The sequence below is a fragment of the Eleutherodactylus coqui genome, chromosome 8, assembly GCF_035609145.1.
Source record: "Eleutherodactylus coqui strain aEleCoq1 chromosome 8, aEleCoq1.hap1, whole genome shotgun sequence".
Taxonomy (NCBI): domain Eukaryota; kingdom Metazoa; phylum Chordata; class Amphibia; order Anura; family Eleutherodactylidae; genus Eleutherodactylus; species Eleutherodactylus coqui.
Genome location: NC_089844.1, coordinates 10,388,372 through 10,407,299, shown reverse-complemented (window position 1 = coordinate 10,407,299; position 18,928 = coordinate 10,388,372). Strand labels below are relative to the sequence as shown.

The 18,928-nt window shown below is 42.8% G+C and overlaps 1 protein-coding gene across 1 annotated transcript in view; it reads left to right on the top strand.

Moving 5' to 3' along the window:
• Window positions 1-18,928, top strand: part of LRP1B (LDL receptor related protein 1B) — a 1,872,788-nt gene that overhangs the window by 1,604,578 nt on the left and 249,282 nt on the right. The window contains exons 62-63 of the mRNA XM_066577770.1: window positions 3,403-3,591; window positions 12,646-12,794. Coding sequence (XP_066433867.1) covers window positions 3,403-3,591; window positions 12,646-12,794 — 338 coding nt within the window. The remainder of the gene's footprint in view (window positions 1-3,402; window positions 3,592-12,645; window positions 12,795-18,928) is intronic.

Genomic DNA, 18,928 nt, shown 5'->3' with positions numbered 1-18,928 from the left:
TGCAAGTGCCCTTGCGCTATCAGTGCTCCCTTCGGTCTCCTTTTCATTGTGTGGAATGGTGCAGTGAGGACAGGGGGACATGGGATCCCTGTATTCAAGATTGGTGGGAGTCTCAATAGTGATACCCGACTGATCAGCAAGTTCTCCTGTGGATAGGGAATAACTTGCAATTTTTGGGACAACCCATTAAAAGGGGTTGTCCAGATTGATACCCAGCCTCATAAATAAGGCGATCTACTGTTTAATTTCCTCCTACCTTGGCCAGGGTGCAGAGAGGTTTCAAAATAGCATTTCTCATTCTTGCGGACCTGTTGTGTCCCGCATTACACAGACAGATCATTGACTTAAATGGTCACTTTGCAAAGTTACATTTTTTGTGTGGTGTTGCTGTAAGAAAATTGAATGGGTTATCCAGGGATCAAAATACTTACCCGATCCAATTTGGCTGGCAACTCTACTTCCAACTCTGTTCTGACAGCAGATTATGTGGTACAGAGTCTTCCTTCCCCTTTTGTTGTAGGCAGCATAATCATAGGGGGTGTGACTTCGGCTAATTTCAAGAACTAAGGCCCATTTTGTGTCACGGCCAATATATGGTGTACTGAAATGAGCCGATCACCACCACCCTGCATTAACATCACCAACAACCTTGAACTGGATTAGGTAAGCATTTTCCGCAGTCATCCACAAGCCATGTGTCCTGGAACTGTAGATAACACATCTAACGTGCCCAAACGAAGGTTAAAGGGGTTGTCCGAGACCCAAAGCTGCCTTTTGTTACACTGAATACATTTGTGGTTCACTTTAGCAAAAGTGTCCTGTGTATTCAGTTAGGAGTATGGTTAGGCGATACCGCTGTTGTCACATACACAAACCCCCATGAGCCTTTGCTCGATGTATGTATACATCAGCAGCTACATCATCCTTAGGAGGGCCATCCTGACATTTACATATACTGTGCATGTGCCAATGTAGACTGGAGAATATCTGTCCATGTGCAATACATGTGAATGCAAGGACAGCCCCCCAAGAGCAGCAAAGGATTGTGGGGGTCTCTACAGGTTATATCAGCAGAACGTCTTGCATTTCATATCAGGATCACATGACCAAAGTCCATATTGGGAAAATAGGACACCTTTTCTAAACTGAGGACATTGAACTAATGGCAGTTTTGGGTCACGGACAACCCCTTTCAGGAATGGGATTGGCAGGATCAGCAGATGTGGACCCACAAAGCCACAAACTGGTTTGACTTAGGGCCAAATCAAGAGGTGACATCTGATGTACCCCAGTCTTCCCCCTTTATTTCAGACCAGTCAAGGTGTGGGGGCTTCACTGTGAGGTCCTCCTGCAATTACTCTGCAAACTGTAACAGGGATTATCTAAACCAGATTTTTTTTGTTTATGTATCATTCTCTAAGGGCCGGTTGCACCGACGGTTTGATCTGAGATCAACAAGAGTTGAGCTAAGATCCATTAGAAAAACCTTGTCCTTGCACAGTTTAGCCCATAATCTTGGTCCACATCAAGGTTCAGTCTGAACCCCCAATTGTAACAGATTAAAATAGTTGCATTTAGATTGGCAATCGAAATCCAAGATGGCATAATTAGCTGAACGGCCTTCCCTGGGTGGTGACATTACACCTGTGTTTGCTGCTGGTATCAGCCATGTTCTTACTACCGCTATGCATGCTGGGAAGATCACCTGACCAGTCACCAATCACCCTGCGCCATACATTTCTTCCAGGCTCAACCTTTGATCACAGATCAATTGAATTAGTTTTTGCCCATCTTAGACCAAAGAGTATTGGTTCCTTACACCAAGTTCAACAGTTGATCGCAGTGTAACTAAACCGGGATTAACAGCATGGTCGATGCAACCGGCCCTAAATTAATGTATTCTACTTACATTCAGGGGAAAACACCCCAAGAGAGCCTCACAATATGGCTTCATAGCGTTTAGGGGAAAAAATACAGAACTTTAATAAAAAGGTGCAATATTTTAATATTAAAATACAATGTTTGTCTGATGAAGATGTACAGATGTAGCAATCATTATCTTGACTGACACATCGTGACAAGACGATTTACAGCATTGTGCAACATTGCACAGAAAGGGGAAAAGGGGTCAGCACTAACCATTGGAAATATATCCCAATAGAAATATATAGGTGCACGTTAAACCATCGCTGCAACACACAGTAGAAGCAGAAACCAAAAATGGCAACAGCATGCAAAATAAATTTACTATCAGAGGTATGCATACCTATAATCAATACTCTAACCACATTAAATAATGCAAGGTTCTTAGTATATAATTTGATCAAATTACATTGGCCCATCTATCAACATCCGGGTGACCAAGCTCTCAGATGGGTCCTACTCCTAACATTAATACCAGGTGGTGTATCTTAACCTGGGAAAGTTGGGTTCCTACTTCTCAAAATGCTCCTCTCTTTGGACTAAACCTACAAATAAAACCAGGGACGGTAGGATACCATATAGATCTTCCAATAGGAGGGACAGAGGGTAAATGGGCGGCAGGTGTGCACGACCAGGTGAAGGCAGCCAAAACTTCACAATATTTGTACAGAAAGGGGAAAAGGGGTCAGCACTAACCATTGGAAATATATCCCAATAGAAATGAATAGGTGAACGTTAAACCGTGGCTGCAACACACAGTAGAGGTAGGAACTCAGCTTTCCCAGGTTAAGATACACCACCTAGTATTAATGTTAGGACCCATCTGAGAGCTTGGTCACCTGGACGTTGGTAGATGGGCCAATGTGATTTGATCAAATTATATACTAAGAACCTTGCATTATGTAATGTGGTTAGAGTATTGATTATAGGTATGTATACCTCTGATAGTAAATTTATTTTGCTTACTGTTTCCATTTTTGGTTTCTGCTTCTATTGTGCAACATTGTAGTCATCAAAATGCATTAAATGTCAGTTTAACGTTTGCTACATCTGCGGGTCCTGTAAATGCCAAGTGTTGTACTACAGCAATATCTTTACATCTCCAACATCATTCCTACACAGTGAGGAAACAGTTAACAGAACCATCAAGACCCGTAATGATTTCTTCATGGAAATCCTAAGCATCTCTTAAATATTTAACATGCCATTTGTTTTGTAGCTTGTAATTCAGGTAATGCGCTTGTTAGCTAAAGCCGCTCATTTTCCTGCCAGTGGTTGGCCGCATGCAGCCGTAGCGGGGCAAAGTTTGCATCCGATCCTGGATATTAAGTATCAATACAAAGAAGCCACAAAAGCTATTCAGTGTAATTATTCACAAGACGTTATGTGGCGGTTGTATCTGCTTGACTAGTCGCTATTAAATATTTTAGTTGGCCGTCTCCCAGCGATGCCCGTTAATCATATCATTTCCAATTACAGTCCCCATCCAAGAGATCCAGGGTGTGATAGCATTAACACTGTTTGAGGACTACATCTACTGGACAGACGGCAAAAGCAAGTCTCTGAGCCGAGCCCACAAGACCTCCGGGGCAGACAGGACGCTGCTGCTGAACTCCTGGCACACCATATTGGATATTGAAGTTTACCACGTTTATCGCCAACTTGATGGTAATTGTCTCTTTAATTTACATTGTATTGTTTGAGTTAAATCGACATTTTTCAAGCATTTCACGATTTGTTGGACCAGAATCTACTTTGTAATTTTTTTCAATTTTTTGTTTGTTTTGTTTTGTAATATGTACTTGAGCCTTCGGCTCTCGGGAAATATCGCTTCAAGAAAGGGAATTCATTATAGCTATAAAGTAGAAACAAAAAAACTTTTTGAAAGGTTTCTCTGGGATTTTGTAAATATCAAAGTCGAACAATTAGATGTGCTCCTACTTCAAAGTACAGATGGCACTGATCTCTCCATCTCATGGGCTTCCATTTCTTTCACTTATCTTGTTTTTGGGCAAGACGCACCTAAGTTTTAGTTGGAAGGAAATAGGAAAAAACAAAGAGCGTGCTCAAATGGTTAAAGCAACCCTCCAGTTTGGGACAAACTTCTGTCCTGGAAAAAGAGGGGGGAGTGGGGTAGATTACCTGTGGTTGAACTTCTCTGCTCTTCCTTCTGATCCTGTTTTCAGCCATTTAAGATGGCCACCACAATTTTCTAACTAGATAATCCTCTCTGATCGTCCAGCACTGATCACATGAGCAGCTCTGGCCAATCAGCAGGAACAATGAATGAGTCGTCTAACACTACCAATGCTCTGTGGGGATTAGGAGTCTAAAGATTGCATAGGCCACTTTGGACTGCTGAAAATGTGACACAGTATTGGTGGATCGGGACTGGCAGGGGGGATCAACTGCAGGTGATATACCCCCTGTCCTCACAGGACCTCAGTGTCATGGTAGCACCATTGTATTGCTTCCAGTTATGAGCCTGGATTTACTAATTCAGAATGAGATGAAAACTACAAGCCCCCCCACCCACCACCCATGCTCTTTTTTACCTCTCCTCCTCACCTTTACACATTGTTATTGTGCGAATGTGCAACAATAAGTTCTGTTAAGCAGACAGAGGGGGTCGGATAACTTTCTGAATGCAGTGCCAGCCCCTTGTGATTACATCAAGAAGATCATGTCCTGTCGGTGGGGTGGGGATGGATGGTGTGCCAGAGGGCCGCCCTCTGCTGAGCTGCTGTGGTCAACATTGTGGTATCCAAGCCATTGCTAGGCCACAATTAACTAGCTCCAACCAGACTCCATTCATTTTGGGATCCTTTGGGACCCCCGTTCTTCTGATTGTTGGAGATACCAGCGATGAGATCCCCTTTGATCTGCATTGTAAACGCAGGAGATAAGGGTGTTTCATCAGAGAAGTGGAGCTCTGGCCAAGATAAAAGACAGCAAAAGAGAAACGGAATGATATCTGTAATGCCGGTTTCACCTCTGCATTGGAACCTCCGTCCAGAGGTACGATCACAGATGCGACATTCCTGAAGCCGGGTAGCTGGACGGAAAGCGGGCAGACCCGATTCTAGTCAGTGGGGGTCTGCATGGTGCTGTTCGGTGGAGTTCCAAACGGAGCAGTAAAGCGGAATCCCCAGCACAGATGTGAAGGAACCCTCCAGCTGGGTTCACACGGAGTGGAATTGCGCGGAGTTTCCACGTAGACCCTCTGCACGTAAATTCCACTGCATTTACAGTAGCAGCAAAGTGGATAAGATTTTGAAAATCTCGTTCTCAAGCTGCGGAAATAACCCGCACAAAACCCGTGCGGAAACTGACATGTGGCGCGGAATTCAAATCTGCAACATGTCAATTATGTCGCCGTCTGCACTGCGGAATTCACCACCTCTCAATGAGGGAGGGAATTCTGTACAGATACAAAACCCGCACCAAACGGGGCAGGCATTCCGCAGCTGAGCGCAGCCTACTACCGCCACTACAGCTGCCGCAGGCTCCGTTGTTTTGTGGCTTTGAAGAACTGCAATCAGATGGGCGTTCACCCTGTGGCTAGCAGCACAGACAGAGAGACAAGGCGCGATGATGATGTAGTTGAGTCGGGCAGTGTATGTACGTATGTATGTCTTTATGTACATATGTATGTATGTATTTATGTGTGTGTACGTACATATGTATGTATTGTAGGTATGTATGCATGTACATATGTATGTGTGCGTACGTATGAATGTGTGTATGTATATATGTAGGTATGTACTGTATTTGTGTACGTATGTATGTACAGTATGTATGTGTGTGTACTGTATGTATGTACTGCATGTGCAATATGTACTGTATGTATGTGTGTACGTACATATGTATGTACTGTATGCATTTGTGTGTATGTGTATACATAAATATGCATGTATGTGTGTGTATGTGCATAGTAGTATTGACACACTTGACCCCAGCACACACACTACCTCAAATTAGAGGGAGGAATCTTGCATTGGGCTAAATATACACGCTCCTGATCCAGTCCCGGATCCTGGACCAGTCCAATGTAGCAAATCAACACGAGTTCACTTGACAAAGACCACTATTTTATGTGGTCGAAACGTTGTCAGTTATGTTCTGGGCACAATAAAGATTTTTGCCTGAAGAATACCCCTGAATGCTGCTCCACACTCGTGTTGATTTGCTAAATGTGTGTATGTGCATACGTATGCATGTATGTGTGTGCATGTGCATACATATGTATGTACAGCATGTGTGTATATGTACTGTATTTATGTGTGCGTACGTACATATGTATGTACTGTGTGTATGTATGTATATATGTGCTGTATGTGTGTGTGTATTGTGAGACAGTGACTGGCAAAGTGCTGGAGGGCAGATATGTGTCGCCTAGGATGCTCTCTTATGTGGCTTTAGGGAATACTTGGGCAGATACGTGTCACTGAGCAGCCTGGGCTCCGTGGAGGAGACCAGCATGTGTGCGTCAGTAACACTAAGTTACTGACACGTTGTAGTTAATGTAGTGGCTCCAAGCCACATAGTCCGGGCCGGCTTTTCCTGGAGTGGTCAAAGTGAAGGGTGGGATGGCCACTCCACGTACCAGGTGAGGCTGGTATCAGGCCTCATAAAAACCTGGGCCTGCAGGTCTGGAAGGTGGTGTGGTGAGACCTCTGCAGGTCTGAGGACCAGACTGGCTGTGCGCAGCAAGCAGTGTTTTTGCAGTGAGTAGTCAGTGCCGGTCTATGTATAGTGAGTGCTCAGACGAGCAGGGGTTAGTTTGTGTTGGCCTGGAGTTAAGGCCTGTTTTGCTTTATTTTGCTGAAATAAACCAAGGCAAAGCCGGGACTACGAACTTTACTTCTTGTGTCACTGTCTCTGGATGCCCAGGCTGCTACCTTATCCTGACGCTAATCCCTCGCAGATGGTGTTTGGATGCGGGCACCGGTCTTAAAGATACATACACCAGTTAATGGACATTTTGCTGCAGCAACTGGAGAACCGTTGCTAAGGGCAACCGCCCAAGAAAGAATATACTGGGGAGTGCTCTAACCCCCCCCCCCCCCATGTCCTGGGTGAAAGCTGCAACGGCGCAGCAATCAGACACGGCCAAGATGGATGAACTAATTAATCAGTTAATTCAGGCGAACTCCAGCCTCCAGCTGATGACGGCGACCCAGCAAAAGGTCCATGAGGAGGCCATGAGAGCTCCGGCCGAAACTAATGCTCTCCTGGTGGAAGCCAACCGTTTAGCCTTGCAGGAGCAACAACGTATTAACCAGCAGTTGCAAGAGCAAGTCCTGGCGGTGGCACAAAGTGTGCAGAGGTCGTCGGGGTCGCTTCCCACCGCCCGTACCGCGGTACAGGCGTCCTTGCAAAAGATGACACTCACAGACGACGTTGAGGCCTATCTCGCTGTCTTTGAAAGAGTGGCAGAGAGGGAGAAGTTACCCCTGCCTCAGTGGGCTGAGGTAGTGGCGCCTTTCCTGATGGGGGAACCCGAAAGAGCCTATTTTGACCTCAGTGGATGCTAAGGACTATGCCAAACTAAGCGGTGAGATCCTGGCTTGCTTTGGTGTGAATACCAATGTGCAGGCCTGACATGTGCACAACTGGACTTTTTCTGACCACCTGCCTGCCCGCTCCCAGATGTATGACCTATTCCACCTGGTGAAAAAGTGGCTACAACCGGAGGAGTCGACCCCTGCGGAGATGGTGCAAAAAGTTGTTTTGGACAAGTTTGTCCGCTCGTTGCCCCCCACAATCCAGCGGTGGGTGGGACAAGGGGGCCCCAAAGGCGTGAAACAGCTTGTTAACCTCGTCGAGAGGTATAAAGCCACTGAGGACTTACTACAAGCCGTGCCTCCTGGACGTTCCAACCCAGGGAACAGCAAGTCGGCCGGAGCATCTGGTAAGACTGTTCCTTATTTAAGGGGTGTCAAAAGCGTCCCAAAGGGAGGCGGTTCAGAGGGGGATCATTTGGGACAGAAGAGGAGTCCCAAATGGACAGTCCAGTCCCGGGTGGAACCTCAAGGAGACCGGAGCCCCATACTGTGTTGGCGCTGTCATGAGCCCTGGCATATTGCCGCAAACTGTCCACTTACAGTGGAGCCAATGGACTGTGACTCAGCCAGGCGGAGGTCAATGTTCGCACGGCCAGTATGCTCTGCAGAGACTGCATCAGAGACTCATCAACAATTATGTCGCATAAAAGTGAATGACTTTTCGGTAACCGCTCTACTGGACTCAGGGAGTTTGGTTACGCTGGTGCACTCCAGCTTGATCGATCCCATAACAGTCACCGGCCTTGTTATAGGGGTTGTGTGTGTGCATGGGGACACCAAGGAGTATCCTACTGCACTTGTAAGACTAGAGACTCAGTGTGGACTTGCCACTAATGAGGTGGGCGTTGTAAGGTCCTTAATGCACACTGTGATTCTCGGGAGAGGCTTTCTGCTATTCTGGGACTTGTGGTGAAGCCAAGTGTCATCTACAAGTAATGTTCACGATGATGTAAATGTGTACCATGTGTGTCCAGAACTGTTTGACCCTGATGGTACGGTTTCGGCAGTAGGGGTGACCCAAGAGAATGGGGATAATTTTACCTTAACAGTACTGGCAGGTGAGATGGAGGTACAGGACGAAGTGGTTGCTATGCCTGACTTAGAGGTCTCACATGCTAATTTTTGGAACTGAGCAGCTCCGAGACCCCACCCTAGTAAAAGCCAGGGAAAATATTAAAGTGGTGAATGGGGAACCTCAATACCCAGGGGCTGATGCAGTGTTTCCACACCTGGCCATTAATCAAGAACTGTTGTATCAGGTTGACCTGGTTCGTGGGGAGGTTGTGGAACAGCTGGTCGTACCTCAGTCCTATCGCAGAATGGTCTTAGACCTGGTACACAAAAATGCTCTAGGAGGTTATCTCGGGAGCGAAAAGACTAGGGAACGCGCCCTTCAGCGTTTTTTCTGGCCTGGGGTACATGGTGATGTAAAGCGATACTGTGAGTCTTGCCCACAGTGTCAAATAATGGCTCCTATGCCCCATTACCAGAGTCCCCTGGTGCCCTTGCCCATTATAGAGGTACTGTTTAAGCGGATTGCTATGGACCTAGTCGGCCCTTTAGTAAAGTCTGCCAGGGGTCACCAACATATATTAGTGATTTTAGACTACGCCACCCGCTACCCCGAAGCAGTTCCTTTGCGCAATACTTCATCAAAAGGTATTGCAAAGGAACTACTTCATATGTTTTCCCGTACGGGTATACCAAGAGATCCTGATGGATCAAGAAACCCCCTTTATGTCAAAGGTCATGAAGGAACTGTGTAAGCTGCTAAATATTAAGCACTTACGTACATCTGTGTACCACCCACAGACAGATGGTCTTGTTGAAAGATTCAACAAGACCCTAAAAGGTATGCTAAAAAGGGTAGTCAGTAAGGATGGGATGGACTGGGACTGTTTGCTGCCATATTTAATGTTTTTGATCTGTGAAGTTCCACAATCCTCCACTGGGTTCTCTCCATTTGAATTAGTCTATGGTAGACGTCCACGGGGGCTCCTTGATATAGCCAAGGAGACCTGGGAGCACGAGTCCACCCCCTACAGGAGTATTATTGAACACATCTCCCTTATGCAAGACCGAATTGTGGCCATCATGCCCATTGTTAGGGAACATTTACAGCAGGCCCAAGAAGCCCAAAGCCGGGTATATAACTGGTCCGCCAAGGTGAGGAGCTTCAACCCTGGGGATCGGGTACTAGAGTTGGTGCCCACCCTAGAAAGTAAATTCCTGGCAACGTGGCAAGGGTCCTATGAAATAATCGAAAAAGTGGGAGAGGTAAACTATAAGGTGTACCAGCCGGGTAGGCAAAAACCAGAACAGTTGTACCATGTAAATCTCATTAAGCCATGGAAGGACAGAGAGACCCTGACTGCGGTGAGCACCCCCCCCCCCCCCATAGTGTGGTCCCAGAGGTGTGCGTATCAGGGTCCCTATCTAAATCCAAAAAGCAAGAGTCTAGGGAATTTATACAACGTAATTCGGATGTGTTCTCTGATATACCAGGGCGTACGAGTGTCATAAAACGACATTGTGACTAAACCAGGGGTAAAGGTTCATTTGAAACCGTACAAGGTTCCAGAAGCCCCCAGACAAGCCATATGTGAGGAGGTCAAGAAAATGTTAGACCACGGGGTGATTGAGGAGTCGAAAAGCGAATGGTCCAGCCCTATCGTGCTGATACCAAAACCTGATGGCTCTTTACGCTTCTGTAACGACTTCCGGAAGCTAAATGACGTGTCAAAATTTGACGCATACCCAATGCCGAGAGTGGACGAGTTAATTGAGAGACTGGGTCATGCCAGATACCTTTCTACTCTCGACCTTACTAAAGGTTACTGGCAGGTTCCCCTTACAGAGAGCGCGAAAGAAAAGACTGCGTTTGCCACACCAGATGGGCTGTTTCAGTACGTCTGTCCGCCTTTTGGTTTGCATGGAGCTCCAGCAACCTTTCAAAGATGGATGGACATCATACTCAAACCCCATCGTCAATATGCGTCAGCGTATTTGGATGATATCATCATCTTTAGCGAAGACTGGGACAGCTATCTACCCAAGGTACAGGCAGTACTGAACTCCCTTAGAAAAGCAGGGCTCACAGCAAACCCAAAGAAGTGCACCTTGGGTCTTGAAGAAGCACGGTACCTGGGGTATATAATAGGCAGGGGTATTATAAAACCCCAGGTCAATAAAATTGAAGCCGTTCAGGACTAGCCACAACCCACAACTAAAAGGCAGGTGAGAGCCTTTTTAGGAATTGTAGGGTATTATCGGCGATTTGTGCCAAACTTTGCTAGCATAGCAGCGCCCCTAACAGATTTGACCAAGAACAGTAAGTCGGTTATGGTCAAGTGGAACCCTGATGCAGAAAAGGCGTTCCAAGAGTTAAAACGGGCCCTCTGTAGACGTCCAGTGTTGGTCACACCCAATTTTAAAAGGGAATTTATTGTCCAAACAGACGCATCCGATGTGGGACTGGGAGCAGTTCTGTCCCAAGAAGTAGAGGGAGAGGAACATCCTGTAATATATTTGAGCAGGAAGCTCACGCCACCCGAGAAAAATTACAGCATTGTTGAACGGGAGTGCCTAGCCATCAAATGGGCCCTGGAATCCCTAAGGTACTACCTTCTAGGTCGGCACTTCAGGCTGAAAACAGACCACTCTCGCTTAACTTGGATGTCACAGGCAAAAGAGAGAAACGCCAGAGTCACCAGGTGGTTCCTGATACGGCAAAACTTTAGTTTCTCTGTAGAACACAGGGCAGGAAGGCTACAGGGCAATGCCGATGCCTTGTCTAGGACGCATTGCATGGCGGCTAAAAGTGTCCAACCCCACAGGCTCGAACAGAGGGGGAGGGTATGTGAGACAGTGACTGGCAAAGTGGTGGAGGGCAGATATGTGTCGCCTAGGATGCTCTCTTATGTGGCTTTAGGGAATACTTGGGCAGATACGTGTCACCGAGCAGCCTGGGCTCGGTGGAGGAAGCCAGCATTTATGTGTCAGTAACACTAAGTTACTGACATGTTGTAGTTAATGTAGTGGCTCCAAGCCACATAGTCCGGGCCGGCTTTTCCTGGAGTGGTCAAAGTGAAGGGTGGGATGGTCACTCCCACGTACCAGGTGAGGCTGGTACCAGACCTTATAAAAACCTGGATCTGCAGGTCTTTGTGGTCTGAGTGTGGTGAGACCTCTGCAGGTCTGAGGACCAGACTGGCTGTGCGCAGCAAGCAGTGTTTTTGCAGTGAGTAGTCAGGACCGGTCTATGTATAGTGAGTGCTCAGACGTGCAGGGGTTAATTTCTGTTGGCCTGGAGTCAGGCCTGTTTTGCTTTATTTTGCTGAAATAAACCAAGGCAAAGCCACAAACTTTACTCCTTGGGTCACTGTCTCTGGCTGTTGATGCCCAGGCTGCTACCTGATCCTAACGCTAACCCCTCACAGTATGTACTGTGTGTTTGTATGTATGTACTGTGTACGTACATATATATGTGTGTATGTGCATACATGTTTGTGTGAGTATGTGCATGCATATGTATGTATGTATGTATGTATGTATGTATGTGTGTTCTGTTCTTTGTATCCAGTTCTCGACTTCCCTCATCATCAGTACTAGCAGGAAGAGTATACTGATAGGCTGCATTCTTACGGCAGTGCAGTCCAGCCCGTGAAATAGCTGCTTCCGCTGCCTCTACAGGTGACAGGTCAGCTTTAATTTGAATGTATTATCTGGGAAACCCGCGGTTAAATTGTCACTTTGAATCTCTCTTGGGAAGACATAAAATAAACAGTTACATTCTTGCAGAAGTTCGACATTTTAATGAAGGGTTTAAATGTGAATAAATCTCCGTGTGTTGCTGCGTGTAACCCAGCGCTAATCTTTCATATCCTGATGTAGCGGCGTGCAGGTGTCCCCTCATCTGTATGCAGGCGCACTCGCTGACGGTTTCCTAAATGGCTTTTTATGTAGTGTGCGAGTGGCGCTCTGTTATCACAGTATCATAGGAACCATTTTATTAACGACTGGATACATGTCCTTGTCATAATGCATTCCTGTAATTTTTTATTAGGTCCCTTCTTCTATTTAAAGTGTCTTATTAAGGAATTCAATTAACTTTATATGCGTGGAAATGTGATGTATTATCCCATTGTCTTTGCAGTGCCTGACCACCCTTGTAAAATTAACAACGGAGACTGCAGTCACTTATGTCTGTTATCGCCCCGCCGGTCACACACCTGTGCCTGCCCCACTAACTTCTACCTCGCTGAAGATAATAAGACATGCCTGTCTAACTGTACCGCCAGTCAGGTGAGTTCTTCTAAGACGAAATGAGTTGGCACAAGATGTTATCCAATCTACGGAACAACCGGCTTACAACTGGCTGGAAACATTTTGCATTTGTCAGTTACTAATGTTGGAACTGATATTAAAGAGAAAAAAAGACATCTATATTACAGTAGTTATATTCTTGTACATAGGGGGCAGTATTATAGTAGTTATATTCTTGTACATAGGGGGCAGTATTATAGTAGTTATATTCTTGTACATTGGGAGCAGTATTATAGTAGTTATATTCTTGTACATAGGGGCAGTATTATAGTAGTTATATTCTTGTACATAGGGGGCAGTATTATAGTAGTTATATTCTTGTACATAGGGGGCAGTATTATAGTAGTTATATTCTTGTACATTGGGAGCAGTATTATAGTAGTTATAGTCTTGTACATTAGGAGCAGTATTATAGTAGTTATATTCTTGTACATAGGAGGCAGTATTATAGTAGTTATATTCTTGTACATAGGGGCCGTATTATAGTAGTTATATTCTTGTACATAGGGGGCAGTATTATAGTAGTTATATTCTTGTACATAGGGGGCAGTATTATAGTAGTTATATTCTTGTACATAGGGGGGCAGTATTATAGTAGTTATATACGTGTACATAGGGGGCAGTATTATAGTAGTTATATTTTTGTACGTAGGGAGCAGTATTATAGTAGTTATATTCTTGTACATAGGGAGCAGTATTATAGTAGTTATATTCTTGTACATAGGAGGCAGTATTATAGTAGTTATATTCTTGTACATAGGGGCCGTATTATAGTAGTTATATTCTTGTACATAGGGGGCAGTATTATAGTAGTTATATTCTTGTACATAGGGGGCAGTATTATAGTAGTTATATTCTTGTACATAGGGGGGCAGTATTATAGTAGTTATATACGTGTACATAGGGGGCAGTATTATAGTAGTTATATTTTTGTACGTAGGGGGCAGTATTATAGTAGTTATATTCTTGTACATAGGGAGCAGTATTATAGTAGTTATATACATGTACATAGGGGCAGTATTATAGTAGTTATATTCTTGTACATAGGGGGCAGTATTATAGTAGTTATATTCTTGTACATAGGGGGCAGTATTATAATAGTTATATTCTTGTACATAGGGGGGCAGTATTATAATAGTTATATTCTTGTACATAGGGGGGCAGTATTATAGTAGTTATATACGTGTACATAGGGGGCAGTATTATAGTAGTTATATTTTTGTACGTAGGGAGCAGTATTATAGTAGTTATATACGTGTACATAGGGGCAGTATTATAGTAGTTATATTCGTGTACATAGGGGCAGTATTATAGTAGTTATATTCTTGTACATAGGGGCAGTATTATAGTAGTTATATTCTTGTACATAGGAGCAGTACTATAGTAGTTATATTCTTGTACATAGGAGCAATATTATAGTAGTTATATTCTTGTACATAGGGAGCAGTATTATAGTAGTTATATTCTTGTACATAGGGAGCAGTATTATAGTAGTTATATTCTTGTACATAGGGGACAGTATTATAGTAGTTATATTCTTGTACATAGGGGACAGTATTATAGTAGTTATATTCTTGTACATAGGGGACAGTATTATAGTAGTTATATTCTTGTACATAGGGGGCAGTATTATCGTAGGTATATTCTTGTACATAGGGAGCAGTATTATAGTAGTTATATTCTTGTACATAGCGAGCAGTATTATAGTAGTTATATTCTTGTACGTAGGAGCAGTATTATAGTAGTTATATTCTTATACATAGGAGGCAGTATTATAGTAGTTATATTCTTGTATATAGGAGCAGTATTATAGTAGTTATATTCTTGTACATAGGGGGCAGTATTATAGTAGTTATATTCTTGTACATAGGGGGCAGTATTATAGTAGTTATATTCTTGTATATAGGAGCAGTATTATAGTAGTTATATTCTTGTACATAGAGGGCAGTATTATAGTAGTTATATTCTTGTACATAGGAGGCAGTATTATAGTAGTTATATTCTTGTACATAGGGGACAGTAATATAGTAGTTATATTCTTGTACGTAGGAGCAGTATTATAGCAGTTATAGCCTTGTACATAGGGGCAGTATTATAGTAGTTATATTCTTGTACATAGGGGCAGTATTATAGTAGTTATATTCTTGTACATAGGGGGCATTATTATAGTAGTTATATACTTGTACATAGGGGGCAGTATTATAGTAGTTATATTCTTGTACATAGGAGGCAGTATTATAGTAGTTATATTCTTGTACATAGGGGGCAGTATTATAGTAGTTATATTCTTGTACATAGGGGGCATTATTATAGTAGTTATATACTTGTACATAGGGGGCAGTATTATAGTAGTTATATTCTTGTACATAGGGGGCAGTATTATAGTAGTTATATTCTTGTACATAGGGGGCAGTATTATAGTAGTTATATTCTTGTATATAGGAGCAGTATTATAGTAGTTATATTCTTGTACATAGAGGGCAGTATTATAGTAGTTATATTCTTGTACATAGGAGGCAGTATTATAGTAGTTATATTCTTGTACATAGGGGGCAGTATTATAGTAGTTATATTCTTGTACATAGGAGGCAGTATTATAGTAGTTATGTTCTTGTACATAGGAGGCAGTATTATAGTAGTTATATTCTTGTACATAGGGGGCAGTATTATAGTAGTTATATTCTTGTACATAGGGGGCATTATTATAGTAGTTATATTCTTGTACATAGGAGGCAGTATTATAGTAGTTATGTTCTTGTACATAGGAGGCAGTATTATAGTAGTTATATTCTTGTACATAGGAGGCAGTATTATAGTAGTTATATTCTTGTACATAGGGGACAGTAATATAGTAGTTATATTCTTGTACGTAGGAGCAGTATTATAGCAGTTATAGCCTTGTACATAGGGGCAGTATTATAGTAGTTATATTCTTGTACATAGGGGGCAGTATTATAGTAGTTATATTCTTGTACATAGGGGGCATTATTATAGTAGTTATATACTTGTACATAGGGGGCAGTATTATAGTCGTTATATTCTTGTACATAGGGGGCAGTATTATAGTAGTTATATTCTTGTACATGGGGGGCAGTATTATAGTAGTTATATTCTTGTACATAGGAGGCAGTATTATAGTAGTTATATTCTTGTACATAGGGAGCAGTATAATAGTAGCTATATTCTTGTACATAGGGGGCAGTATTATAATAGTTATATTCTTTTACCTAGGAGGCAGTATTACAGTAGTTATATTCTCGTACATAGTAGCAGTATTATAGCAGTTATAGTCTTGTACATAGGAGCAGTATTGTAGCAGAAATATTCTTGTACATGGAGAGCAGTATTATAGTAGTTATATTCTGGTACATAGGAACAGTATTATAGTAGTTATATTTTTGTATGTAGGCAAAGTGTTATGTATTCACCTATATAGCTGGTATATTTTTATGTGATACAGGAGCCTTTGATTCCTCATAGTCCTCATGGGGTATCACAGGTGCAGGGGAGTAGAGAAAATTTAACCACCATTACTGACAAACTCCTTAAAATATAACCTCTAATAAAGTATAAAGTGCACTTTTCTAGCTTTTAGTATTTCTTTATTAAGGGTTATATTTTATGGAGTTTGTCAGTGATAGCGCTCATAGTGCTCATAGTTCAGGTGTAACTGCTGTCCTTGCACTGCTCATAGCTTCTTTTTATCTGTATGCGGATAAGATATAATGTTCATTTAATGGCTGCTGACTACCTGATCCCTAGTAGCAGTGATCTGCAAAAAGCAGAATGAAAGTAGAACGCAGATTTTGTCTTCCCTGCATCCTCCTATTGTCCATGTAACAGCAGCAGGATTGTGATGTCATCACAGGAACTATAGTTCAGGTATTAAAGTTTCTACTTTCCATTCTTAGTGCCACAAGCTGCTCTTAATTTCAGTCCTGTGTTTAGCCTTTGTTGGGACGTACATCAACGGATATGAGGTGTGAAGGGGTTAAGAAACAAAGCACAATTCTGCTCGGTTTAAGTTTTAAGGTCAATAAACCGAGTTCCCAAGAGAAGGAAGTATATTCATGGACTGATGGCTGTATCTCAGTGAGCCGCCTTCATATAAACGTTTACAGGGGAATAAAACAACTTGTACGGTTTTATGAGCTGGAAGAGACTTATGTTTTCCTCTGCGCTCAAAAAAAAGAGGAAAAAAAAGAATTAAGATAAATTATTACATTATGATGTGCAAATTCTTAAAAGTTCATTAAAATTGGATAAATATTTTATGTATTCAGTCCTGGATCTAATTCTCACTTACCATAATATACTGCGCCGCTGCTTGGAATCAATTCTTGCAGTTACAGAATAATTTTCACTCAGCGGCAGAATCCTTCTAGCAGGTGTCTCCTCTCTTTTTCATTACTAATTCCCTTAAAGGATAATCACATCCAAAATGTGAATTCAGCAGAAATAAACTAACATGGTGAATAATAAAATCCGAAATGCAAAGGTTTTATCCAATTTTGACGATTTCTGCTTTTTGTCTGAAACTTTTCGGTTCTGACATTGTCGGAAAGTTAAAGGGGCGAAAGAACTTCCAATAAATTCTCAAGTCTGCCTACAGGCTCAACCTTAAGAGCTCGTGTTAGACAAATCCGTTATATCACATCTATATTGTACCTTTTTTCAATGCACATCGTATTATGGTGCTTGCTTAGAAGAGAGAAGAAGTTTCCTCACATCCTGGCGCTTCTGTACGAGGTCTCTGCATGTCTTACCTGTCTCATTTCCCAGTATAGACGTTCTTCTATCCTTGCTGTGATGAAAATCAATTATTGATGAACACACTTCTTGATAAGCTGGTGATGAGTTTGTAATTATACCTAGTAAAAAATCTGAGCAAGAAGCAATGCTACAGTGTAAAGCATGGGGGAGCTATGGTGTAACAACATACTAAATGAAGTAAAAAAGTAATTTTAGACTCATTTTATTGAATACAGCTGGACTGGGGGCAGCAATCATGGCTTTGCCCCAAAGTTATCCATACATAGAAGAGGAAAGTTGTTTAATATGCAGCACTGTGCAAAGCTTTTAGGCAGGAGTTCAAAAATACTGCAGAGTAAGAATACTTTCAAAAACAGCCGTGTTAACCGTTTATTATTGTTGAGTAATAAAATGCAAAGTGACTGAACAAAAGAGAAATGTAAATCTCATCACTATGTGGTATGACCGCTCTTCACCTTCACAAAAGCACCAATTCTTGCCAGTACACTTGCACAGAGTCAGGGACTTTGTGTTTTTGGAGTCAGGGTCAACCAATTAGGCCAAGCAGGTGATAATCATCATCATTTTCATATGTAGTTTGAAACACTGCCATTAACTGAAACAGAAACAGCTGTGTAGGAGGCTTAAAAGTCGTGCTGCTACAAAAGTGAGGTTGTGGAAGACAATGTTTCATGTCACAAGTCATATACATCATGGCAAGACTGAGCACAGCAATTAGACACAAGGTAGCTATATTGTATCAACAAGGTTTCTCCCAGGCTAAGATTTAACAGCAGGCTGGAGTTTCAAGATCCGGTGTTCAAATCCTCTGACGGACACCAGATACTACACCAAACTAGATCAAGACCCAACTCAGAAATATGTGAGGGAATTGAGAAGGGTCATCAGAAGCCTGTTTGTGGGCTTCACAAGACTTTTGGACTTGATACCGGAGAACCCCAGTGTTGGAGTATTCTATATGCTTCCCAAACTACCTAAATCTGACAATCCAGGGAGGCCAATTAGCTCAGATGTGGGAACAGTCACTGAAAAAATCTCAGGATGGGTGGAAGCTGTCCTCAAACCACTGGTGAGGAACACAACCAGCTACTTGCAGGACACCACAGACATACTGAACAAACTGTCAACCATTGGTCCCCTCCCAGATGGCGTGATTCTGGCCACAATGGATGTAGAGTCCTTATACTCTAACATCCCACACAAAGATGGACTGACCGCCTGTCAGGCACACCTTGCGGCCAATGGGGTTGTCTCTGAATCGGTGTTACAACTCACAAGGATCATCCTCACACACAATTATTTCTCCTTTGGCAAAAAGATATTCCTTCACCAGAACCGCC